The sequence below is a fragment of the Nothobranchius furzeri genome, chromosome 4, assembly GCF_043380555.1.
Source record: "Nothobranchius furzeri strain GRZ-AD chromosome 4, NfurGRZ-RIMD1, whole genome shotgun sequence".
Lineage (NCBI taxonomy): Eukaryota > Metazoa > Chordata > Actinopteri > Cyprinodontiformes > Nothobranchiidae > Nothobranchius > Nothobranchius furzeri.
This window is the reverse complement of record NC_091744.1, coordinates 57532529-57558967: the sequence shown is the minus strand read 5'-3', so window position 1 is coordinate 57558967 and position 26439 is coordinate 57532529. Positions and strand designations below refer to the sequence as shown.

Below are 26439 nucleotides of genomic sequence, written 5' to 3'. Positions count from 1 at the left end.
GAACAAACATCTCAGCCCTGAAGCCGATCTTCATCCGTATACGTCACATGTCACATGATCAGGAAAAAGACCATCCATGTGTTAGGAGATCGTTTTGGGCCGTTCCTGTAAAAAAAAGTGAGGCGCGAACCGGAAAAGCGTCTGCCGATCACAATTCAACAACGGATTATGAAAGAACGGATAACGCTCGAAACACACGGATTCTTCCTGATGTGAGAGGTGAGTCTCCGCTTTGTTTTGGTTGTTTTGGCATCGACATCATGCTAGCGCGCAACATTCTGTGACTCTTGAAACAGTAAAAACTGTGAGAAACGCTGGCAGCGAAGGCCGTTAGCGATCAGGAAACGGCTGGCAGTGAATGAGTTAAATAGCAAGAGGTTAGAGGTCAAATGCCGGTGAAATGTACGTTTTCCCGCGGGCTTCAGAAACCGATGCTCTGGCACCGCGTGGCGCCTCCCGACGCATTGAGTCTCCCAATGCATTGGAAACAAGGGCTTGTCACCCATCGTCTGTTTTAACCGCTTCGAGTGTGAGAATGTGTTGCATCAACTTTGCTGACATGCTCTGTTTTTTTTTCTTCTGCATGCTAGCCTTTTGTTGCTTGCAGATGGTCTTCTATGCTTTTACGTTTAACATGCTGGTTAAAAACAAGTCTTTATAATCTCCTGAGACAACATTCCCTTTAGTTTTCTGTGGTCCGTGTTAGTGTGGTACACACCCTGACAACAAACAGCATTGTGACTACCTTTAAATAATAAGATAAACTGATATCAAAATTGAAAACACCTGTTTGCTGATTAGGAAACACCTCAGTATATAATTCCCACTCTGTCTAACTTTGGTGTGTGTGCATGTGTGTGTGTGTGTGTGTGTGTGTGTGTGTGTGTGTGTGTGTGTGTGTGTGTGTGTGTGTGTGTGTGTGTTTGTGTGTGCGTGTTTATCCATGTGCACAAATAGCAGAGAAACAAAGTGAAAGTATAATTTACTCCCAGCCATTTTATAGCTTTGTGCTTAACAATGATGGATTGTATTCATGATCAACACAGAGAGGGATTGGTGTGTTTGAATGACACCCCCCCCCCCCCCCCCCCCCCAATATTTAAATTAGAACACTAATATCTGAGAGACGGGCCCAGTTTGTGGAGGTCATGATTCAGAAGGAGCTGCAGTGCTGGAGTCCCGTGTTTATGGTGGCTCTGGATGCTCAGCTAGATCAGATCAGTGTCTGCAGCCACCAGAGGGAGTCTGCTTAGTCACACAATTCCTCCCAGAGGAGCTGACTCTGAAACATCTGCACAGAATTCACATCACATTGACTCACCCCCTATAAATATGCATGCAATTTTTTTCTGATGCTAATCCACTGAGGCCAAATCAAAGTGCTAACATGACCTCACTGAAATACATGTGTCAGAAAACCAGCTCATGATAGTTGCTCATTACCAGTCTTTGGGTTATATATATTTTTTATTTGTTAATTCAAACAGCTGGAAATGATGTTGGTTTTATTGGGTTAACTGTTGTGGTGGTGGCCCATCCTGGGAGCCCACATTAAGCAATGCCCATTGTTGCATCAAGCCTGAGCTGGATGCCTATAAAAGGCCATTTCACTTCATTCTCTGTAGTTTTCTGTACAACAACTACACGTGTTTAGCTGAGCCTGCAAGCCCGTCCCATTCGCTGCGCTGTGGGAAGGGGAAGAAGGAGGAGGAGGCGCACAGCCCTTTTGTTACCTGTATTAGACTTACCTGGTCAGTTTAAGATGCCTCCCAGAATCAGGAACACGGAGCGATGCGCACACGCTTCCAGGAAGACAGATACGCAGATGTTGTGTGTCAAGCTGCACAAGAAGGAAACTTGTTTTTCTGCCTTCCAGACGCAGCAAAGGGCTTGAAGAGCTAATTAGAATTTACCGTCAAAGTAAGGACGAATAGGAGGCACTTCCTCCAAGAACTCCCTCACCTCTCTCTAGGCCGACCGAGTTTCAGAAGTGGACTATTTGACTCAGACATCAGCGCCTCACCTGAACGCAAACATGGATTTGACAATATCGAAGATTTCCAAGGAGCTGCGGCTTGATGTCACAGGAAATAGAGGGCATATGATCTGGGGGGGATAGAGAGGTGCCTCCTCATGCGAAAGGAACGCGCGTGGCCACTTTGTGTAACAGTGCATGGCCTCTGGATAAAGTGGGAACGATCATGCACAGACCCCCCCGAAAGTGGAGTCTCTACGTGTTCCTGAGTTTTGGCATCCTATACCTCCGACTAGGGTGAGTTTTGTTGTCCTCTCACAACATGCGCGCGAACTCACACACATACGCACACGTTTTGTTGCTCACACATGCGCAAACTTATTCATTGCGGTGGTATTTGATTGACCCCCCCCCCCCCCCCCCCCCCCACCCCGGCCTCACACTTAAATGTAATAAAATAAAAAGATTTGGATGGGTAGATTACTAAATACACATACAAATATAAATGATTAAATGTGCAATCATTGTGCGTTAAGGTCATTGTTTGGATACGACGGATGAAAGTGGTTTTATTATAGGAAGGTTATTGGGTCCACAGCATCTGAGGCTCCCGCACCTTATTGGGCGCACAGGATCATTTGAGCCACTGCGCTGCGGATCCAGCTCACCCCTGGCTGCATTCCTTCATTAATAGCGGTAGACTGAGTTGTATTTCCACATTCCATGGCCTCGACAGAGATTTTCCCCTCACCTATTTTGCAATAGTTAACATTGATGCATAAAGACGGAGATATGTCTGCAGTGCTTCATTTTCTTCTGAATCATAGGCGCAGTCTAAAGAATGCACATTTTTGGTGATTTTTAATGCACATCGATGGTTGTAAGCTGCTTTTAGTTTCCATCTCAAACCTGTAAATGACCCATGAGCCAGTGTGTGTCTTCACGAGAGGATGGAATATGGGGTGCCAATTGTAAAATAGTAAATAAAAGCTTTAGTTTGTTATAATTAGCTCCGTGGGATTTTCTTTTACATACATGTTCCAAACATATTTATTTGGGGGGGGGGGGGGGGGGGGGGAGTGCATCGATTTTATAAAAATAGAAGTAATAATGTTAAAATACATATTTAGATTTGTATCTAAAAATTTCTCAATTTTATTCCTAATATTGAGAGTATTAACAACATTTAAAGTACATCTAAATGACCTGTATTTGATATCTAAATACAAATGTGTTCTTTTTAATTAAATGATCACATTAAAACAGCTGTAAATGAAAGTAACATATTAAAACTGGGACAAGGAGATCCCATGTAGTTCCGTAGACCCTTTGGTGGCAAGGTCATGTTTATCTTTGCGGTCTCTGCATATAATACAGAATCTTGAAATGACTGACAAGGTGTTACCATCAAAACCAACCCTGAGACATTAGATTGGAGATGTCTTCAACTTTTATTTGATACATTTAGTCCATTTTTTTCCTGGGTGATTTTGCACATTAGCCAAATATTTAGTTTAAAACTGAACACTTTCTATTTTGCGGTTTTATTTTTGATGTTTAGACTTAACTTTATAATGAGGTCCATGTGGGATTGACAACATTTTATATTTGGACAATTCTGCATATTTGGATTTAATAATCTATATTCACTGTTAGGACTTTTGTTTAACTTTTTATTTTATTTTATCTTAAACATTTAGATGAAAACTGTATAATTATACATCTGAATCTAAATATTTGACTGTAACATTGCTTAAGCCTATTTAAAACAAATGTAAATTTTCTAATTCATCCCAAAGGGCCATCTGTCCCGCTCCTCCCATCACGTGACAGCAGTTCCATTAACTGGTAACAGTCATGTTTACCAATCCTGGTCAGACGCTTCATTCCTTCCACCCTTTTCTCTTATCCACGCTCAATGGCTGGAGCCTGCAGGTGTTGAGTGAGAGTCGTGATGCTGAGGCGATAAAAGCCCCACACTCACTCAGCTCTCAGAGAACAAATCTCCTCAGGTATTTTATTTCTCTGCTCAGATCCAATCTCAGACAACAGTGTTAAATGTTCAACAGATTATCTTTCCTTTTTTGAGCTTCAGTTCAGAAACGTGAGGATTTAGAAATTTTGGTTTTAACGACAAAGTCTTTAAAAATTGCTAAATATTAATATTTAGAATGACGTCAGCAACTTTCTGAATAAAAGTGACATTCAGTCAGAAAAAAGGGGGTTGGAGCAGCTCAATCTGTTTATTTTTGGCTGGATGGGTGAGGATGATGGAGGGTGGTGGTGGCGGAGGGTGGGTGGATGGAGGGTGATGATGATGAATGAAACCTCCTGCACGCCCCAACGGGGATCGGATCGGTGTCACCCCATTGTCCCGTCGTGGCGAAGTGGGCGGATAGCAGCTCGTCTCCCTGCCCAATGGCAGGCACGACTCTCATGAGAGCGGAGAGAGGCACTTTTCTGCCATGCAGAATCCCTAAAACCATCATCATTCCGGCTCGGGGAGCCGCAGTAGCCTTTACTGCTGCTGAGAGATGTCAGAGCCAGTGTCGGCGCACGCACGGCCCCGCTGGGAGCGCATTGGAGCTGCGTAAAACTAGAGCACGAGGAGAGCAGGCTGCTTCTTTTATCTGTTGGATCCGCGCACGGACGTAAAAACGGGAATTAAAGGCTTTTCTTCTTCACCCTGTCAGCGTCGTCTCATCCAGTCTGAGCGTGGCGGTTTGCTCAATGTCATCATGATCATCCTCTCGTCGCGCAGTGTGCTGCTGTCAGTCTACTACCCGCAGATCTTCCTCATCCTGACCAGCGGCAGCTACCTGTAAGTTTCAGCCAATTAACTGCGTCTTAATTAGGTCCGGAGCGCGCGCGCTCCCAGCATCAGCAACACAATGGGAGGAGGATTATCCTGATAACCAGCTTTAATTATACCAGCTGAGGACCATTTAGTTTGACTTGGATCATGTTTTTTTTATTTTACAACGTTTAAATTTCACTTTTCCTTCGATTCTAAACAATCTGAAAATCGATTAAGCGCGTGGAAGTGTGGTGATATAAATTAGGAAGTCTAATGAGATGTTAAACAAAGAGTGGTTGGTGCAAATGTTCAGTAAGGTCAGAAAAAACGAGTCATTTTCCAACCAGCAGATGGATTCGCTTTGGCCACAGAGTGGCAGAGATGTTCTAGACAGTCGGATGCTGGAGTTTCTGTTTGTTTTTGTGACTCTGCAAGAAAAACATCATTATGCTGTCAAATTTTACCTGCCAGAGACAGATGACCACCTGAGATCAGGCCTCAGTTTTTCAGCCAGTGTGAATGAAGCCATCAGCTGATAGGGACCTCCTGCAGGATCAGGTGATTGGCACTCTAATGAGCTGATGAGGCTCTAAATAAACGGCTAACAGGAGAACACTAACGTTTCCAAGAATAACTCATCATTGCCTCTCAGTGTGCTGACCCCAAACCTGAAATAGGTGTGGATTTTGCTTCAGTGGGCTGCGTTGCTGTACAGCATTGTTTTGTTTCAGATCAATCATAAACAACCTCTACATCGGTTTCAAATAAACATTTACATTAATGATTATGTATCATGTGGGCTGACCGGGCCCTGTTGGCTACTTCCTGGTTACTTTAACCCAGTTTGTTAAAGACTGATGGAACTATTGAGTCATCAGTGATCTGTTTGGGGTTAGGGTGAAAAACGGTGAATGTAAATTATTTAGATGTTTAGTGATGCTTATGCATGTTTCTGTGTGAAAATGACACAAGACTTGTAAGTTTAGCTCAGATTGGAAGGGACACTTACGTAACACTTAAAAGCTTTACTCTGTTCTGCTCCTGACCTAAACTGTCGTAACAGTAAACCATTACCTGATTTTTACAGCAAACCCTGAATCACGAGACCCGTTTTGTGTGAGCGGTCAGCCGCCTGCTACCACTGCAGAACTTTGGTGACATTTTTCTTTGTGGTTCTGTTGACGCTCTATCGGATGGGAGATCTGTGCCCTGTGGGCGAGCTGTCCCGAGCTGCTGGCATACACACAGGCTAAGCAAACAGAATTGCGTTTGTGCACTTTGATGATGCAGGGATTTAAAAGCTTAACTCTGGAATTCTCTGTTTGGTGTGTGATGGTTTAGCTTGTGTTGCTGCGAACTACCAGGTGAAGGACATGAGAACCAGTGAAGGAAGGAGGGGTTTACAAGCTCTTATTGTCAGAAAATCTGTCGTTCAGCTGGGCTATCGGAATATAATTTAATCCAGGAAGAGGCCAGTTCTGCTCAACCCTACACAAGTCACTGACTTTCTCCAGTTGCATATTACCTGTCTTAATGAGCCAGCTCTCTTTGGCTCCTACGGGCTAGATGTCATTGTTGCCATGGGCAACCACGCATATGGTGCAGGGGTCACAAAGGGTCAGAGGAGTTCAAGCTTCTTTAACAGCAGAGGGACTGAAGGCTGCAGCAGTCTGTGTTTACAGTGGACATGAAACCCAAACAACTGATTGACATCGAAACAAGTCCTTCATACGGGTGCTCCTTTATAAGCGAAACATCTAACCGATGATCATTTAACACGATTTCCAACTTAGGAACACTACATTAATTTTTTGTCTTCACATCAAAATACACAAGAGGCTATTTTTTATTTACTTACTTGTGTAGTTTGAACAAGTACCTTCAGATTCACTTAAAACAGCAAAAACGACTGCAGGCACGTGTTTGTGTCGGCCGGTGACGGGGCTGTGCTGTTTAAAGCAGAATGTATTTCTTTTATCACACTAGAATATAGAAACTATAGCAGAAAAAGGCCTGATGTATTAGTTAAAAACTCTTGGAGAAACAACTCCTTGGAGCGCTAAATAAAAGTGAGGAAAGCTGCTGCCTAAGCTCGGATGTCCAGGCAGACTGAGAGAACACACGCAGCGTTGATGCCTGAAAACATCACAGGATGCTGCACAACAGTGCACAAGGGAGTCAGAATCTAAACGAATGAAGACATAGTTTTTAACGCTGTTGTTGTGCTGGCTTTTAAAAACAACAGCACAGCGTGCATGGCTTAATAAGAGGTTTAACAAAGCAGAATGTAACAAAACAACTTTTATTAACATTTATTGCTGATTGCAGCCTTTTTGTTGTCATTAACAAGCAAACTCTATACAAATGTGAATAATCACACAGCTCTAACCAGTGATGATAAATGTCTTATCCTATTTGCTCGTAAAAAGAAGGAAAAGAGTGTTTAGCCGTCTGTTTAGAGGATAATCTAGAAAATCAACAGTGGTAAATATAAAAGTTCCGTTTAAAATGTTTTTGTGCACTCTCATGGCTGAAAACATTCAGTGTTCACGTTTTAAAGGCTTTTAATCTGTTAAGATTTATCTGAGCTGATGCGTTAGAAATAAAAATGGATGTTTATGGAGAAACTTAAGCAACCATCCAAAGCAGAGTGTGGTTACCGAAGCGATTTCTCTTCAGGAACGTTGTAAGTCAGTTGTTTCCAAACAAGAGCTTACATCTGCATCCAAAGGAATGTATTTCTTGAGTCTTTCCACTTCTGAGCGCTTGTTCCTCGTCTCGCTCATTCTTTTATTTCACCACTTACACCATGCCATCGCGTTTCGCTGACACACATCTCGCTTGTGTTCGTTTGCCTTGTTAGTGGTTGATTCTCTCGAGGTCAACATCGTATTTCAAAGCTGCTTTTCTCCTCCATGGTCATTTCTGGCTCTTTATGTCTGGCATGTTTGATAACTGTGTATCTACTTGGTTTTGCCGGCTACAAACAAAATACTTGGAGAGAGTCGCTGCTTTGTTTAGCCTTTCTCAGCAGTTGGGAGGCCTTCTCAAATCTGGTTGTTGCCTCTATGGGAAGAACACAAAAGGAGGTGTGTCATGTTCTTGAACTATTTGCATAAAACCCTTAATTATAATTCATGCAAATTGAAAATGGGATGTGGCTAAAGAGAAAGCATCCAGCCCTGATCAAAACAACCATGAGAAGTAATCTACTCCATGTTTGGAAGGTGAATGCTGCGTCAACACCAAAAGAAACCGGTTCAAGTGTAAAATGTAAAGAAGACTGGACGGCCGTTCACAAACACCAAACAATTAAACATGATCTAATTACTCAACCTCTTGTTGTCCAAACCAACATGGAAAGGGGCTTTGGCGAGTCTCTATCTGGCTTCTTACAAGATGCCTTTGAAGGTTAACTTCACCAAAACAAACATTTTTAATTATTATTTCTGATTATAATCAGTCTGAATTTGTCATGCAGGCTGAACATGAAATAGTCTCCTACACCTATCTCCTGCATTAGCTTCTGATAGAAAATAGGCGGTGAAACTCTAGGATTAGAAAAACCTGACAGATCTACGTCACACTGTCACTAACATTCATGGACTCACCCGTCTTGAGACACAACTGTTGTTGTTTTAGCCTCCAGTAAACAGAGTACACCTCGATTGGCTAACTGTTAGCAATATTAACTCCACCACACAGCAGAACTCTGTCAGGCTTGTATTATTTGTTGAGATAAAACATCAACGTCGCAGAGAAAAAGGAATCAGTGGTAGAGTCATGTTGCTTTTAGCCAATCAAGGATGAGATGTACAAATATCAAGAAATAAGACTCCAAACCCTGCCATGTTATGCATTTGTCTTCTCCAGCTCAATTCTCAATCCTCAAATAGGTGCACCGGCCTGAATTTGATGTAGCGCCTTCTAGAGTTCTGGAACCCCTCAAGGTGCTTTACAACGCAATCAGTCATTCACCCATTCACACACTGGTGGTGATGAGCTACGATGTAGCCACAGCTGCCCTGAGGCGCACTGACAGAGGCGAGGCTGCCGAGCACTGGCGCCACCGGTCCCTCCGACCACCACCAGCAGGCAACGTGAGTTAAGTGTCTTGCCCAAGGACACAACGACAGCGACAGACTGAGTGGGGCTCGAACCTGCAACCTTCTGATTACGGGGCGAGCACTTAACTCCTGTGCCACCGTCAATCACTCAATCAATCAATCAATCAATCAATCAATCAATCAATCAATCAATCAATCAATCAATCAATCATTCAAAGCTTTATTTATAAAGCGCCTTCCGCAACCCTGTCAGGAAGCCCAAAGCGCTGAACATGGTTCAGTTGAAGGTAAATATATTGAATAACAAAATACAAATTACAAAATAGGTGAAACATTCTGGTACAGGACAAATGTGTAAAACAATGGATTGAGTGAACCAATGAAAACTGTGAAATAAATTCTACATAAAAGAGGGACAAAATCAACATCACCCGTCGCCCCAAGTATGTGTGTAGTATGACTTACAAGGCATTCATTCTTACTAGAGACAACTGCAAATGTATTAAAATATGAGAACAGTTGACCTTTAAACATCCAATTAAGCCTTTTGATTCATCTATACAGAACAGAAAGGTTTTGGTGCAGCTTTCACACCATCATTAAATATCCATCAGTCACTGACGGAACCGAATCCTGTTTTGAAGAGTCTCACATGAGTCAACCTGCCCATCTGGAGGAAGTACTAACTGTGTGGCTGTGTGTTCTCTCACCTCGGCAGGGCCCTGTCCTCGGTAGTAGCTCTGGGTGCCAACATCATCTGCAACAAGATTCCTGGGCTGGCACCTCGCCAGCGAGCTATCTGCCAGAGCCGCCCAGACGCCATCATTGTTGTGGGCGAAGGTGCCCAAATGGGCATCAACGAGTGTCAGTACCAGTTCCGATATGGACGCTGGAACTGTTCGGCGCTGGGAGAAAGGACGGTCTTCGGACAGGAGCTGCGAGTAGGTCAGTCCGAGTTCTTTCACAGCAGGCAAAAATCCATGTGTGAACTCAAGAGGAACTTTTTAGTCACGCTGAAATGTGTTTCTGTGTAAAAGTTATAAGTAACCATCTTACCCGTTGTAGACACCTTCTTCAACCAGCTCAGCTAACAGCTAGGCTGAGTGTAGCCTTGACCCAGGTGCGTTGCTGCCATCTGAAAACAGCGTCAGGTCGGAAAACGTCCCTACAGTCAACCCAAACCACTGTTAAAACATGATTTCTGTATCATGTAGTTTTATATGAAATTCTGTGGTCATCAATAAGAGCAAATAAAAATGTAACACTGTAGGTGAAGAATTAATGTTTCTGTCACAATCAACACACATGTCAAATGATTGGTGTACAGGCTTAATGATAACTTGGACATAAACAGTAAACATTTGGGTGACTGCAGCTGCTTTAGGATGACGGCGTCTGATGGGCGAGCCATCAGCTCACCGGTCTTAGTGGAAATGTTTCTCCAACAGATCCATCCTGGAAGCATATTCATAACTTTAACTCAGAAACACATGCAACATGCCTAAAATATTCATTATTCATGTGTTATTAATGACACGTGTGCTGAAGCCAGTTAGAACTTTTGTTTTCTTGGACTTTTTGGAAGAGTTTTTACAGAGGTGCTACTGTCTCTTGTACATCTGGCCTCTTTGGGTTTGTTTATGTTTAGACTTTGAGTTGTAGGGCTGTAAAGACACTCCTAGTTGTTTGGGGATCATCTTTTTAGTAACTTTGAAACAAACCCAGATGTAGAATTAGAGAAAGTGCCTTTAATCAAGAGTAGTGATAAAGATCATTATTAGAGTCTTGTCCGTTTTGCGGTGCCTAAAGTTGGATAATGAAACAGATTATTCAGATATGATCAGTGTGTCTATCTTGCTAAGTAGGGTTAGGGTTAGGGCTCATGAAGATGTGGTTATAATAATGCCACAACAATATCCTGATTCATGTCTTTCATTTAAATAAAAACAGTGCTACATAATGCACGCCAACATATTATCTCATAGGAAACAGAATCAGAATTAAACAAAAGAAAAGTTTGTACCAGGCAGAACTTTCACATGCCAAATCCAAGCCTATCATGGTTAAAAAAATACTCAAACCAGTAACACACAATGGTGTTGTCTTCCTCTGCTCACAACGACTCCACATGCTGGTGACTCCACTTCATCTACGTTGCCCCCAATTCATTTGAGAGTACTCGTCTGCAACATGCTCTGGTTTCTGTTGATGTGGACTCGCCAGCGAGCCTGGGTTAGCAGACGTTTTCTGGTTGTGTGAAAGTTATGGAAAAGCTACCGAAAAGTGCTTTAGCCCTAATAGGGAAAACGTATGGTTGAAAAAGGATATCTGCAATGAGGAGACAACTAATGGTGTTATTGCAGAGAAGTCATGCTAAACCAAAATAGATGGGCACTGTACATCTGTTGTTAATTGAGCTCAGTTGGTTGTGTTCATGCCTGGCTGGTGGATGCATGGATGAAGCAGAGACAACAGTTTGTTTTTGCAATGCTCTCTTTAGTGTTGCATGTTTATTTTTATATATTTTCGTAAAAAAAAAAACTTTGCTGCCATTATGCTATGGCTAAATTACACATTTAATTCAGTGGTTCTCCTCTCTACAATCCTAACTCAAGCTTCCTCTACAAAGAACAGCAGCGGTGTCCTGCTCTGGTCCTGGACTTTAGTGTTTAGGGTTAGCCTAACTTACCTCCTCAGGTTCTCAACAAGTCCTGCAAATCACCCTTTCATTGTTTCAGTGTTGAAGCAGGAACACATCCAAAAATGCGGGATTTTTACCCTAAGGGACTATTAGAAAACTTTTGCTCATCTCTACATGGTGTGGGTTGTTTTTCAAATTCAAGCTGAGACATGTTGCTTGGCCACACCCATGCTACCAACATGTGTAAGGTGATCTGCATGTCACACAAAAACCTAAAGCTCAGTTTGTGCTTCAGCGTCAGCTCCACAAGGGAGAGACATACATGGATTGACAGAGACGTTTTGCTCTCAGACGTCTCCGTCTCCTGGGGAGAGTTGTAAAGCAATTCCCTGCCAAGACAACAGAGCGCTGTTCTGGGGTATGCTGTCATGTATCCCGTCTGCGATAGTGCATTTACTGTTGCGTTTATATTGTTTTAATGTGTTTCAGAGACTTTTTAACAGGGACACATTTGTCCCTCATCCTCCTCTACCTCTTCATGCGCTCTCCACCTCTAAACCCACGTTTACCGTCATTCACATCCACGAATGAAACACTTGCTGTGAATCTTTTTACTCATGGATCAATGTCATGGGTAAATAAAACATTCATATTTTTAGATTTTTTTCCCTTGAGTTATTCTTCACCCTACTCCGTGTCTGTTACTAGACATCTTCGGCCCTCTTTTTGTTTTTGAGGGCGCAATGGCGGTGCTGCTGACGGAAGCTGCGTCCTGACCAAGCAGAAGCTTGCGTTCTCCATCTCGTTTGATGAATGTTTAGAAAAGTGGGCTCAAACCTGTCCGTCCTTGCGAGCCTGCTGGAGAGTCCTCACAATGACAGACAGTGGCGTTTCGTGTCTTCGTACTGATGCAGACTCATTACTGATGGAAAGGCTATCCAGCTAGACCAAATTAATTTGAGCCGCTCTGAGTAGAGCTGTTAGAAAGGGGGCATTAGTGGGCACATTTGTGTTAGGCATCATCCAACCTTCCATCTTTCCATGTATTTAAAAATATAAATGTACAACTTTCTGATCTCATTATTATTCATTATTTGTGGTAAAACTTTTCGCTGACCTTGTGTGGCCAAACGTGTCGGGCACAAAGTGTCAGTGGCTCATGCTTGTATTTGATTGACTTGCTGCTGATGATGATGATGACTGACTTGCTGCTGCAAGGACTCAGGAAGAGTCCAGTAAAGATATCCTAAGGATCCCATCCAATTTTTCTCAGTGATGCAGATTTTGCATCTCATTCAGCATTGGTAAACAAATTTTCTGCCAGTTTCAGTGGTTCTTGCTTGATTTCTGTAGTAGATCTGTTCAAACAAATGTCAGAGGAGGCTGCAATGATCACATTGACACCTTTGAAAAAGGAGGCCAGTGGGCAACCACCCTGGAAGAAGTTGAAAACAAAAACCAGGAGTTTAAAGTGAGAACGATAACTGATCGGAAACCTGTGCAGGGAGGCCAGAACTGGAATGATGTGGTCCCGTTTCCTGGTCCCAGTCAGAAGCCTGGCAGCGCTGTTCTGCACAACCTGTAGGCGACACAGTGATGACTGACACAGCCCTGCATATAGAGAGTTGCAGTAATCAAGTCTAGAAATTGCTGAAGCATGGAGTACTCGCTCCAGGTGGGCTCTGGACAGCATAGGCTTGATTTTGGAAAGGCGTCTCAGATGAAAAAAAATTGGACCGGATCACAGAGTTGATGTGAGCATCAAATTCAAGTCCAGAATCAATTCTAGTGACAACTAGCTTTGAGTAGGGGGAAAGAGGGCAGAGATCAACATAACGACCCGAGGCTAGGGTCTACCCCAGAAGCCAGAAGATGTTGAGTTAGAAGTCCGAAGTCAAATTTGCACTTCGACATACCAACTCATCCAATGAAATCAGTTTCTGAACATCAGAATGGTCAAAGGAGAGGGTACAACTAGAACGTCTACTCCTCATACATGCATATAACTCATACTACAATTAGGGTTGTCATGGTGTGAAAATTGAACCTCACGGTTATTGTGACCAAAATTATCACGGTTTTCGGTATTATCATGGTATTTTTTTAAACATGTTAAATAAACCCTGTATATCAGGAAAATATTGTCCTCTGTTTGTGTCAAAATTTTGCCTAAAATGTTGTTTTGTGATTATGTTGTTTATTTGTTTACATTTTTCCCCTTTAGTCTTTAAAATACCAATATTTGCCCATAACTTCTTGTTTTTTGTCAGTTTGATGTCATCCTTTTAAAATATTAGATCAGATGATACTCAGTACTCAAGTAGCCTTCTAATCAGATACTTTTTTACCCTTACTTGAGTAATAAACCCTATATCAGGAAAATATTGTCCTCGGTTTGTGTCCTTCCAGTGAGCTTTGCAGATGTGGGGAAAATGTCATCAGGCAGTAATCATTGTTAAATTCATAATTATTCTCGGAGAGAGACCAACTCTTATCTGCCCCTGGGAGCCCCGTAATGCATAGCGTCATTTCAACATGGGGGTGTCCGCGACACGGTTTATATGCAGGTAGCGGCGCTGCGGCTGCTTTATATAGCGACTCGTTGCATTCTCCCTCAACCCAAATCCTCGGATCACGCATTTTAGCTAAAACGCTAACGTTAGCTTGCCTTGCGTTGACTGTAGAGTTGTGGGTGATGGTCACGCAGATGTGTCATGAGATTTGAAGCGTTGCTGCCTTTCACAGACACTTTTTCTGCACGTGCTGCAAACAGGATAGCCGTCTTCTATCAGCTGTCCCTCGGCATTCTTCAAATATCCAAAACATGCCCGTACTTCCCACTTTGTCTTCTTTGAGGGATAATACATGTCCTGAGCGCTGCCGTCTCCTCCTTTAGCCATTATTTCAACTTTAGCTTCAAGAAAGTTTTGGTTGTAAACAACAAAGTGCGCATGTGCCGCCGGCAACTTCAGCAGATGATACGGTGGCCGGTAAGGGTCACTGCGCCTACACCACAGCCACGGTAATCCACCGAGATAATATACTTTTTAAAAAACAAGACGGTTATTATTATTGTCAACTTTTTTACCGGGGTTTACCGCTACACCGGTTACCGTGACAACCCTACCTACAACACTAGCTGAAGTATCCTGTGTTGTACATTAGTGTTTCACAGCTGATTTACCACCAGTCAGTGGATGTTTACAAGCCCATTAAACACCATTCATGGTGGCTGGTAAGGAGAGTACTGGATAAGATCTGACTTTAGTTTAGTCGCCTCCCACTAGCTCATCACAGAAGACCACAGACACCACAGCTCCTGCATGTCTCCTTTGCACGTGGACACCGTGGAAAATGATTATTACCTTCATTTGGAGCTGCCATCATCTCAAAAATAAAATCTAACTGGGTGAAAGTTTCCGCAGTTTGTTGCTCATTACTGATTCAGGGAGCACTTTAATATGGCATATGAAATCATAGAATACACTCCCTTCGGCAAAATGTTCCAACTCGGTCTGATGTTGATTTTATCGGGGTCAAGCTAAGAGGATGAACTGTTCACGTTCCATTAGAGTTTGAGATGATCTCAAACCTTACCCATTGATACGGGTCATTGCTATGACCTGGACTAGGGAGAGGAGAATTTGAAGCCACTCCTTTCTCTCACATTTGCTTTCCAGGAGTGTGCATCGTAAAAGTTGATTTAGGCAAAAGCAACTTTAGGTAACTATTAACTAAGAGTCATTTTTGTCTATCTCTGAACTGAATTCAGGAACCCAGTATTGATATGAAAACTAAACAATTCTCCATATTTTTCGGCAGCAACTTCCTTTAGCAGTTTCTATATTTTGCCAAGTGTTGCTCCATTAATGTGCTCCAACCGACAAATTGAAAAACAACAGTAGATTCTTAGTGAGGTTTGAAACTGGCTGTTGAAGCGTGTTATTGTTTCCTGCGCAGAAGCAGATTTTTTATCCTCCGCTCATGCCGTGCTTTGGTGTTGGCATGAGTTGGCATCATTGGTTCGGGGGAAATGTGGAAGGAATTACCCTGTGCTAAAAAGACTGAGTGTTATTATATGATTTGTTGCAGTCTATTCAGTACTAATAATGGAATTAAAGCCAGATCCATCAGACAGTTCAGGGGCAAAGGAGGGGATCTGAGAATAGGATCTGGTCACCCCTTAAACCCCAATGTTTGGGTTTGTTTCTAAGTGAATCCTTCTCTTCATTTGTTTTTAGTGACTCTCTCAATTAGCACTTTGTATTGATTTATTTTTGTAGATTTTTTTCCCTGCTTCTGGAACAATTGTGATTTTTATCTTTGAACATTTGTTCTTTTTTTGACTACGATGTCCTATGGATTTTTTGTGCATATTGATTAGTGCTGGTTGCAATGCATAAACAAGTCAGTGGAAGTTATTTTTATTTGCTTTGAACATTATCTTGTGTTTTCCAGCTTCCCATGTCAACCATTCTACAGGTGCTGGTCATAGAAGTAGAATATCAGGACAAAGTTGATTTATTTCAGTAATTCCATTCAAAAGTGAAGCGTGTGTATTAGTCATTCATAACACACAGACTGATATATTTCAAATGTTTATTTAGTTAATTTTGATGATTATAACTGATAGCTAATGAAAATCCCAAATTCAGGATCTCAGAACATTAGACAATTGTGAAAAGGTTCAATATTGAAGAACCCTGGTGCCACAGTCTCATCAGCTAATTAACTCAAAACACCTGCAAAAGCATTTAAATGGTCTCTCAGTCTAGTTCTGTAGGCTACACAATCACGGGGAAGACTGCTGACTTGACAGTTGTCCAAAAGACGACCGTTGACTTCTTACACAAGGAGGGCAAGACACAAAAGGTCATTACTAAAGAGGCTGGCTGTTCACAGAGCTCTGTGTTCAAGCCAAGCCCCCATGATCCTGGGAACTGTATGAAGCTGACACGGAAGTGGCAAAAATTGCAGTTGCACCCTCTTCCGCTAGGGTCTGTCACAAAAACAGACCATTGACTCTCATGTTGAAAATGTCGCTTTCACAGCAGAAATAAACATGTTCACAGCCTGGTTCAAACATATTTTAGGTTTAATAGATCTAGTTTACATTCATGACAACACTGAGGGGGTTGGCCTTTTTTGTAACTCTTCTGTTTAAATGTAATGAAATACTTAAAATTCAGAATGATTAATGAGCACCAGAACCACGTCAGGGCTAGTGCTAGGAGCTAGGTCCAGGGAAAGGCCTCAGCCTGGGTCTCACGTTAATAGATGCTTGGCCACTTAGACTCTCTGAACTTTAGTTGTGTCCTCTGTGTCTTCGTGTTTGGATGTTAATCATGGAATTATTTGGACAAAGAGGGTAAGCTGTGGTATTGACCGCACTAACAGTTTCTGCTTATTTTTTTATCAGTAAGTAAATTTGTATTTCTGCAATTTATTTTGCTGGTTGAATGGAGGAAAATGCTGCTAGCTCGATGGGTTGAAATATAATGTGTTGGTTGGCCTGGCTAGCTGACTGGGCATTGAAGCTCGTAAGCTGCTAGCTAGCAGAGGCTTCGGGACTTCACTGCTCCACTGCGGTCAAAGATTTGCGAGGTAACCGCAGCAGAGAGGTTTGATGAGTTTTGGTAACGTGGCTCTCACAGTGGCCATCCTGCAATCAGCTCCGCGAATCTGCTGCTCCACGACTGGAACACACCAGACGCAGAAGCGCAACAATGCGCCCTTGTCCTACGCTCTCGGTCACATCAGCTACGAAGCGCCACGAAGGCTTTTGCCATGCAACGATTGTTTCGGCGTGAGCTCTAAATTTTTCACAAGCTGTGAGTGAGCCTCGTCAATTCTGGCAGGAAGTCAAACCAAAACAGAAGAGGCAGGCTGGTAAATTGAACGAAATGAAGACATTTTTCAAAATAAAACACTGTGATTGATAAATGTGATCCTTTCTGTGTATCTAAACTGACTAGAGAGATGAAAATGAGCAGTCACACACACACACACACACACACACACACACACACACACACACACACACACACACACACACACACACACACACACACACACACACACACACACACACACACACACACACACACACACACACACTCTTCTGTGGAGAAGCATAGCATTTCCATAATTTTAAATGCAGTTTTTACAGCAAAAGATGGATTTATTAAATATGAATACAAATAAATATGCTTAATTCAAAGGTAAATATACAAAATAGCTTTGTACAATACCACAAACACTCGTTATTAACTTACCCATTTAGAACGGAAATGGTCTACAAAACTGCAGCAGAAGCAACGCAGTTTCTGATATCAATAAGCAGGGCAAACTGGCTACACACACACAGGCACACACAGCAAGGGCACGCGGGTGGGGTGGGGAAAGCAGAAGGCACGAGCAGAAGTGATCGTCGGAAATTTTCACCTGATGTGAACAGAGGAGCAATGGGCAGCGCGCGAATTTCGTGAGCGATCTGCTTCGCGACGCTTCGCAGCTGATGTGTTCTGGGCGTCATCCTTTGGAGGAAGCCCCGTGAGGCGGGCACCCAGCCCCTCCTGTCTCTCAGCTGGGAACAGCTGCTAAACGCAGGCGGCCACAAGCTCCCATCTTTCGAGGGGTCACGCTACGCATCTGCCTGGCTCCCATGCTAGGTTTTAGTAGTGCTGCTCAACTGTGAAGCTCTTTGAGGGAGTTTACAGAAGCACCACTGCTCTTTGAGTAAATTTTGTAGTTGCTTTACTGTGTTTCTCTCGTTAATAGCGCCCGAGAAACCTTCGTTAGCTTAAGTTATCATGCAGCTAATTTCTCTCGCTGATCTCCAACCAAGGCAGAGCGTGACCTGACGTAAGCGGCCAGGGCGCCATCTCTAATTACATCGCTCTGAGGCTCTGCTTGTGTTTTAGCAGTTCATTTTAAAGCTCCACAAAGTTTCCACAGTCAGTGATGGTGTGGGGGGCCATGTCATCTGCTGGCAATGTGGGATAGTTTGTTTTAAAAAACAAACTAGTTCGAAGTTCAGCTCATACATTTTAAAACAAAAGGCTGAGATAGGAAACAAAAACTGTCTTCTGATGTTGGTCCATTGTGTTTTCTGAGGGCCAAGGTCAACGCAGCCGTCTACCAGGATGTTTTAGAGAACTTTATGGAGATGCAGATTTCATTTTCCGACAGGGTTTGGCACCTGCACACAGTGCCAAAGCTACCAGTTCCAACCTTGTTAAAAAAGGACAGATTGTTCTCATGGACTGATAGAAAGCTGAGGACCAAATGGAGTGACCCATTATTCATTGTCCCATTGTTGTCACACACACTAGTGTGGTGAAACGTTCTCTGCATTTGACCCATCCTCGTGGGGGGTGGTGAGCTGCAGCTGTGGCTTTGCTTGGGAGCAATTTGGTAGTTTAACCCCCCAATCCAACCGAGTGTCTAGCAGGGAGGCATTGGGTCCCATTTTTACAAAGTCTTTGGTATGACCGGACTGGGATTTGAACTCTGATCTCCTAGTCCCAGGGCAGACATGCTACCACTAAGCCACTGAGCTGAGATTACACTACTCATCTAACTTGTTGTCTCCACACCTTCATATCAGGCCAGCTTTATTTTGAGTTTAAATATTTCCTTTTATGTGCACCACCTGTTTTCTTTTCTTTTTTTTTGTGCTATTTTTTGCCATTGATGCCATTTAAGTGTATTGTTACCTTTTTTAATCTTTAATGACAAGTTTTGACTGGGGATACCATATCCTGTCGACAATCCTACATTCCTTTGGCCAACCACCTGTAACAGAGATGCCCTTTACTTAAAAGACCTGCCTATGAACACCTTACAGCTCTTTTCAAATAGCAATGCACTTGAAGTCAGCATTTGGAGCCTGAAAATGGACACCTTTCAACGGCTACACTCAGCATCAAAGGCCAACACTGGAGCCCTTGTCATAAAATGGCCTGCTCCAGTTACTCTCTGTTTGACTTTCCATTCAGGTTGTCACCATCCTGATTCATGCTTTTTTCTTGTATTACTGAAAGAGGTTTCTTGTTGTGCTGGCAGTGAAATATTACAAAAAGTTCAATCATCTTGCCTCTGGCTCATTGAACAAGAACAGATGCAGTACTTGAACAGGTGAATCTTTTCTGCAGAGAATAAACTGGAACATTTCTGAAAAAATTTGATAGCAACCAATGCAGCTACCTCCAAAAATCTAATATTTATTGTTGTTGTTCTTTTGTATAAATGTTATTTCAGACTTACTTTTGTTAAAAATAAGCAATAAAAATTATATGTTTTGAAAAAATAATTTAAGTGTAAATGGCACAATGATCAGAGAAAATGTAAAACCTGCAACCACTGGCTCATTAGGATCCCCATGGTAACGGAACACTTTTTTTTACTTTCAGGCAAGACTCCTAATAAGTCAGGGGGATAAAATATCACTTTTTATTTGTCTGATTTCTTTCTTTTTAATGGTGGCAGAAATGACAAGTTAAATAGTTCTTTTATTTCTAGTCCATTTCTCAAGTGTTGAAAGAGACATCATTACACAAAGTTATCTGTTAAAACCTAGACCGATGCTTTTAAGATGAGATCTTCCTCTGCTAGAGTACCAAAGAGGGCTTGATTTTATTATTGGTTGAACCAAAAATCAACAAAATATCTTCTCAATTTTACCACAAATTTAACTTACATATTACAACGTAATGCAACCAAACAGAACTGTATGGCTTGATGTACATTTTTTCAGTAAGAAAAGCAAATTGTAAAAAGACGATTGCTTTAGTGCTTTTCCACTTTGAAGTTAAAACAAAGCTAAAGCAAAAATACACAGAATCAACACAGAACAAACACAAAGAGACGACAAGTTACAGAATAGAGGGTATATGGCTGAAGTAAATCCATCCAGCAGGACTCCAGAGCTGTAAGGACAAAACATGGCATCAAGAACGACACGGGCTACCATCGGGTTCACCGATAACCACTTTAGTGGAAAGAAGTCCGGTCAGGCAGACACGTTGTTGTGAGACTTTGGGCTTTTTTAAATAGAACTTCTCAAAAGAGGTGGAAGGTCACGTCAGACATGCAGCACTGGACTGAAGTCTGTGCTTAGGTGGGGTTTTTCCCCCAATTTGAACAGTAGTCAAGAAAAAAGGAAATGTAAAGTGGATGCAGTTGGGGGAGGTTTGGGATTTTCTCTTCGTGGTAGACATAGCCTTATAAAACTAGAATATATTGACTGAAAGCATTGCTGCCATTTTTTATGAATGTCAGAATCAGAAGATGTTGGGTTTCAATTGTTAATGCACATTTTTAAAATGGAGGTCAGCTGAGACCAGAATCAGCTACTTCCAACAGCATTTCTGGGATGTTAGTAGAACATTATCAGAATAACAGCCACAGTTGTGTGATAATTAATAATCTTGATACCCACATGTAACTTTTCTTTTAGTCAAAGACTTGAGGTAGTCATTAATCTGCTTTTCCGTCCACTTTTATCACTTCCCCTTCTCATAGGCTGCTCTACAAACTCTTGGTCTGAGGACGACAAAATGCTTGCAGATAATAAATGCGCTGGCGGAGCTCCTTCCGCTTCTCGGAATCTGTTGATGGTCCATTGTGGTGAAATCGTATCCCGGCAGAATGCTGAAAGTACAACAGCACAGTCCAACCGAGGGCTAATAATGAAGGGCCGGGAAAATCTATTCAAATGACCGTGTGGTTCCATTTGTGCTTTGTTTCCGCATTTTGACAAAGTGATAGAAAATGCCTGCTGAAATATTAATTTTGAGAACTTTTTCTCCTCGTAAATCAGATGTCCACGTCACTATTTGACTGAAGGATAAACTTGTCTTGGAAGAGAACAGCTGAGACTAGGGCAATGTTACTAACAGTCAGCTGCATTATTATTTAAAAATTAAACCAGAAACCCTCTTTGAACTTTCTCTTGTAAAGACTAGAGAAATGCTTCATATCTCATAAAGCCTGCTGAGTTTCAGTGTTTGACATATGAGCCTAATCAGTTGGCAGTGAGGGTTTAACACAGGACTTAGTTTAATGAAGTCTCATTCTTCAAAACTGGGGGTTTTCAAGAGCACACAAGTGGATACTTTAACACTGGTGAACTCCCCTAAAAAACATCAATCATCTCAATGTTGCAGACTTCTCCCTCCTCCCTGGGATCATCCTGATTGTACTCCCCCTCAGGCAAATGCTGGTTATCAGCTCAGACATGTAATGATTCACTTTATTCTGTTTTCCCAAACGGATAGAGTGAAAAGAAAGTGGTTGTGAGAGGATGGTGTGACAAGGTAAATACTTTGTATATCTCGGCCATGCTGTATTTTTGAGATGAAGTGTAGATTAGCTCTGAGGCAGTTGCTTGACACCGTACGGATAACAGCATGGAAATGACGCGTGCTTTGAGTTATGGTGGAACGGTGGTGGATAAAAGGCCTATTTTTCAGCCCATCATCATGTGGGTAGCAGTAATCTCTGCCTTCCTTCTTGTGAGTCCAGAGAAAACAGTGTGGCTGTGTGAGTGTGTGTGTGTGTGCGTGTGTGTGTGTGTGTACTCAGGATTTCTACCCCTCCCAACTCTATCAGATGGGGGGGGGGGGGGGGGTTGTCTGACGCTTTGTTGTCTTGCGGCGTGGGCTGTGGTCATCATGGCTCGGTAAAGGTCAGATCTTTACTCCCTGTCCCGGTGTTGTGCCCAACATCCCATGGCCACAACATGGGCCTGTATCCAAGGGAATTGGGTGGGCGTGGGGTGGGAGGGGCTGCATGGCTTTATCACTGCCAGGCCCTCTTTGCTTATCATTCATCATCGTTGTCTGTTTCTCAGACTGTGGGTCTGCCAGAAGCAGAAATCCCTTTCCCACTTGGAGTCCACCCAGTGTCGACCTACTGACCAGGGGCCTCATTTATAAAACTTTGCAAAGAGATCCAAGACCCTAAGTAAGCTCAGCAAAAAAACAATAACTTGCACCAACTACGCAGGGTCTGCACACAGTTTCTGTGTTTTAAGTCACACCAGTCCTAGAAATGTGTTCAAGTGTTTTTGGATCTAATCCATTTCACTGCAGTGCAGGCTTTCTTCATAGCCTAGTTTGATTCACACTAGACTCACTGTCGCACGTCACACCGATAATGCACCAATAATCTAAACATTATATTTTACTCACGTAATTTGTATTCTCAGTTCAGAGATGGGGGTGGTTGTTGGTTGTGTGTGTGTGTGTGCGTGTGTGTGTGTGTGTGTGTGTGTGTGTGTGTGTGTGTGTGTGTGTGTGTGTCTTCTCCATCCCCAGTGAGTAGTGGAGGATGGCTGCTCATACTGAGCTTGGATCCTCTGGAGGTTTCTTCCTGTTAAAAGGGAGTTTTCCTCTCCACTGTCGCTAAATGCTTGCTTAGTATGATGATTGCTGTAAAGTCACTGACACTAGTCAGTGACTCGATGCAGTTTGCTGGGTTCCTTATATGGGAAACTTTTTACTGAATGGCTTAATGAACTGACCTGAATTGGAACGTTTACAATGTGAAGTGCCTTGAGACGGCTCTTGTCGTGATTTGGTGTTATATAAATAAACTGAATATATATAAATAAACTGAATTGAATTGAATTCCATTTTCCTCTTTGCCTTCACCTTCAGATCTAACCACATCTTTTTATATCCACCACAGATCTCTCAGTCATACTTATAGGATTTGCCACAACTTCTACACTGTGCCACTCAAAGACCTTTATTTATTCATGATGCCACAACTGTGACTCCAGAATAACATATTTTTTGTGGTACTATACTTCACCCACAAGAGCCTTGATTTCTCCTTGATTTCAGAGCTTCTTTCCCTTCCTATTGAACACGTTCTACATATATATATATGCATATACATATGTATGGGTTTCTTTTTGAATACTTTTTGAATACTTTAAATTGTCTATCTAAAGAAAGAAGAAGAAGCCTTGATTTCAGTCTCAGAGAAATTGTGTTTTCGTGATGTCTCGCTTACCATGATTACCGTGAAATCCCACAGTTTCCTGGGCCTATGCAAATGCAAAATATTCAAAATGTACTTTAGTTTTCACTGACCATTCATGGCAGAATTCAGGTGTGTAGGAGACGTGCTATAATCCAAAAAGTCCTGCACTTGATTTTAGGAAGGGTGTGATTTATAAAGTGGGGAGGAATCATGCATTGATAGTTTTATTGTCAAATGTGCAGTAGGGATGGAGATATTCACCAGTCTGAACCAGTGGTTCATTAATCATGTTAATGATGCGGCTGCAGTGGTAGCTTCAGGTTGCATCAGTTACAACTGACGGCTATATCGCAATGTATCTTTCCATGCGTGTCTCTCATTGGTAAAGCCATGGTTATATCAACTACTTCATAGTTTACCTGCTATGTCTTTGTCTTTTGAGGTCCATCAAACACATCACCATTTTCTTTTAGCGGAACCTAGCGTAGCCGCAGTGGGACAATATTGGGACAATATCTAATAAACTCCAGACATAATGGCATTTTGCCCTTAACAGTGGTTTAGAGAAATCCAATAAACAGCTGAGATAAACCCAAATCTCTTTGCATCTCCAGCATTCACTTTTCTCTTAAAAGAACAGTAACATTAGGTCAAAACAGCTTTTAATATGTGGACCATTACAATATTTAGAAATACACACACACACACACACACACACACACACACACACACACACACACACACATATATATATATATATATATAATAATTATTATTTATTATTATTATTATTACCACAATCCTGTGTTCAAATAAAGGTGTAGAATTAATGTTTAGACAGTCACTCTGCTCAGAAAAAGAAACCAACAGAATCAGAAAATTATTGAACATCACTGATGAAGTGTATTTGTTTTAAATGTTGAATGTATTGATTACTCAAAAACAACAGAAGATCAAATACGTCCTTTATAGAGGAGAAGGAGAACTATTGTGATGATGTTTAAAAACCAGATGTGGGCTTGTCATTTATTTTTAATGTGTTAAATCATTTCAATTCGCATCATAAATTGAATCAAATCCGAAATCTTTTTCAAATCATTGATGAATTGTGAGCAGGGATAAATCATATCGGCATAGGGTTTCACCAGATTGTTAATGTATCGTATCGCTGGTAGTGCATCGAGATACAAACAATTTGGCCCCAGTGGTGGAGATTCACATCCCTAATGTGCAGAGGGAAAATGTGTTTCCCTGCACTATGAAGTACTTAGTTGGCAGCCCACACTGGATGCCAAAGTAAATTCTGGTGTAATAATGCATACGAAAAAATTAAACCATGCAAAATGCAATTTATAATGAAAAGAAGAGCTTTATTTATGTGCAATTAGAATCAAGTGTCCATTGTGGCCAGGAGAAGGAAAGACTTTACCTCTGGCTAGGGGTAGGGGACAGGCACCCAAAGCTGCCTCAATATAATACATGACATGTATCTTGATATTTATGATATGAACTGTTAAGAGTCAAAGCTACACGTCCAAATGTCATACATTTATTTCAAATATATTTATAATCTGTGTAAGATAATTTAAATAGTCACAACTAGGGAGATTATCTTATCATGAACCATATTATGGTACATCTTTATAGCTCAGGAAAAAATATATCTCAATGTGTTAATTTCAGGACAACAAAACCATCAGTACGCAGCAGATTATGCTCACGTGGCGTTATTGAAGCCGTGAAGGCAAACATGGTTGGATCTCACAGTATTCACTCATATCAGTGAGTATGGAGTGAAACATGGTGGTTTCTAAGGTATTTTTGCCACAATTTTGCAAAGCATCAAAAGGATGTTTCGCAAATTATTGCATTTTGCTCGATGTCCTCCTTGTGAAAACCACACGAGCCAGATTATTGAGCCACTGCTTTTTTGAACTAGCTTCTCTGACTCCTCTTCGATTTCTCGCTCATCGGAGGCTCCTGCTACGCCCATGTTCCCTTCCTCATGAGCTGTGCCAGGCAGAAAATGTTCAGGTTGGGACGTGGTGATGTAGTTGCTGGGTGTGGGAGAAACAAACGTAATAGCCTGATTTATACTTCTTCATCTGCGTCGGACACGCAACGCCATCATGTGTGGACGCAAGGGCTCTCCAACAGGCTCACGTGTCACATGCCCAAAATTTTAAACATCCGTCGAAAGTTATGGAGAACACAAGCTTGTGATTGGTCAGGACACCACTTCCTGTAAATTCCTCACCAGCACCGCCATTGCCTCATTTAAAAGTAAAACAGTATTTAGCGGCAGACCCAGAACAGATTGAAGAACACGTTGCGGAAAAAGTCAGAAAATATGAACATTTATTCACCCGTGAGTGAAGGAGTACAAAATACGGAGCAAACATGGACAGAGACGACGGGAAAAAGAGGGGTTTTTAGAGGTAGCGACGGCATAAAAAGGTGGAGGAGAATGAAGGACAAATTTGTACATATTGAAAAGTCTCAGAAATATATAAACATGGACCGGATACATGAGTGTTATGGTGGCAGGATACCGCAGAACAGCGCTACACCTTTTGTTGTCCTGGCGGGGAATTGCTTTGCAACACTCTGCTGCCTGAACAGAAGTTCGAATGTGAAAACCTTTCTGACACTCTGTGTGCGTCTCTCCATTGCGGAGCTCACAGATAAGTATAAATCAGGCTTTATGAGTGCACTGTATAGCCAAAAGTTCAAATAATCAAATATATTGAGTATTATAATTTAAAAAAAATGTTTTTAGAACTCAAATGTGTTGAGCTTGTTCAACTTTTTCCTTGTTTTAAGTACATAGAACTCAAATGTTTTAATTAATCTGAACCATTTATTTTCTAAGTAAGAATAACTTTAATTAATCAATAAATGGAATAATATAGAAACATAAAATAATCAATCAATCAATTAACCAAAAATGATTGATTTATTAATG

At 41.9% G+C, this 26439-nt stretch overlaps 1 protein-coding gene across 2 annotated transcripts in view; it reads left to right on the top strand.

Moving 5' to 3' along the window:
* The first annotated feature begins 2074 nt into the window (after nucleotides 1-2074).
* Nucleotides 2075-26439, top strand: part of wnt7bb (wingless-type MMTV integration site family, member 7Bb) — a 43206-nt gene continuing 18841 nt past the window's right edge. Inside the window, exons 1-3 of one of the 2 annotated variants that reach the window (XM_070550303.1) lie at nucleotides 2198-2272; nucleotides 4669-4796; nucleotides 9558-9784. In XM_070550303.1, the coding sequence (XP_070406404.1) occupies nucleotides 4714-4796; nucleotides 9558-9784 (310 nt within the window). In that variant the 5' untranslated portion in view covers nucleotides 2198-2272; nucleotides 4669-4713. Of the gene's footprint in view, nucleotides 2273-4668; nucleotides 4797-9557; nucleotides 9785-26439 lie in introns of both variants that reach the window. The other variant, XM_015963948.3, reaches the window with a different exon arrangement.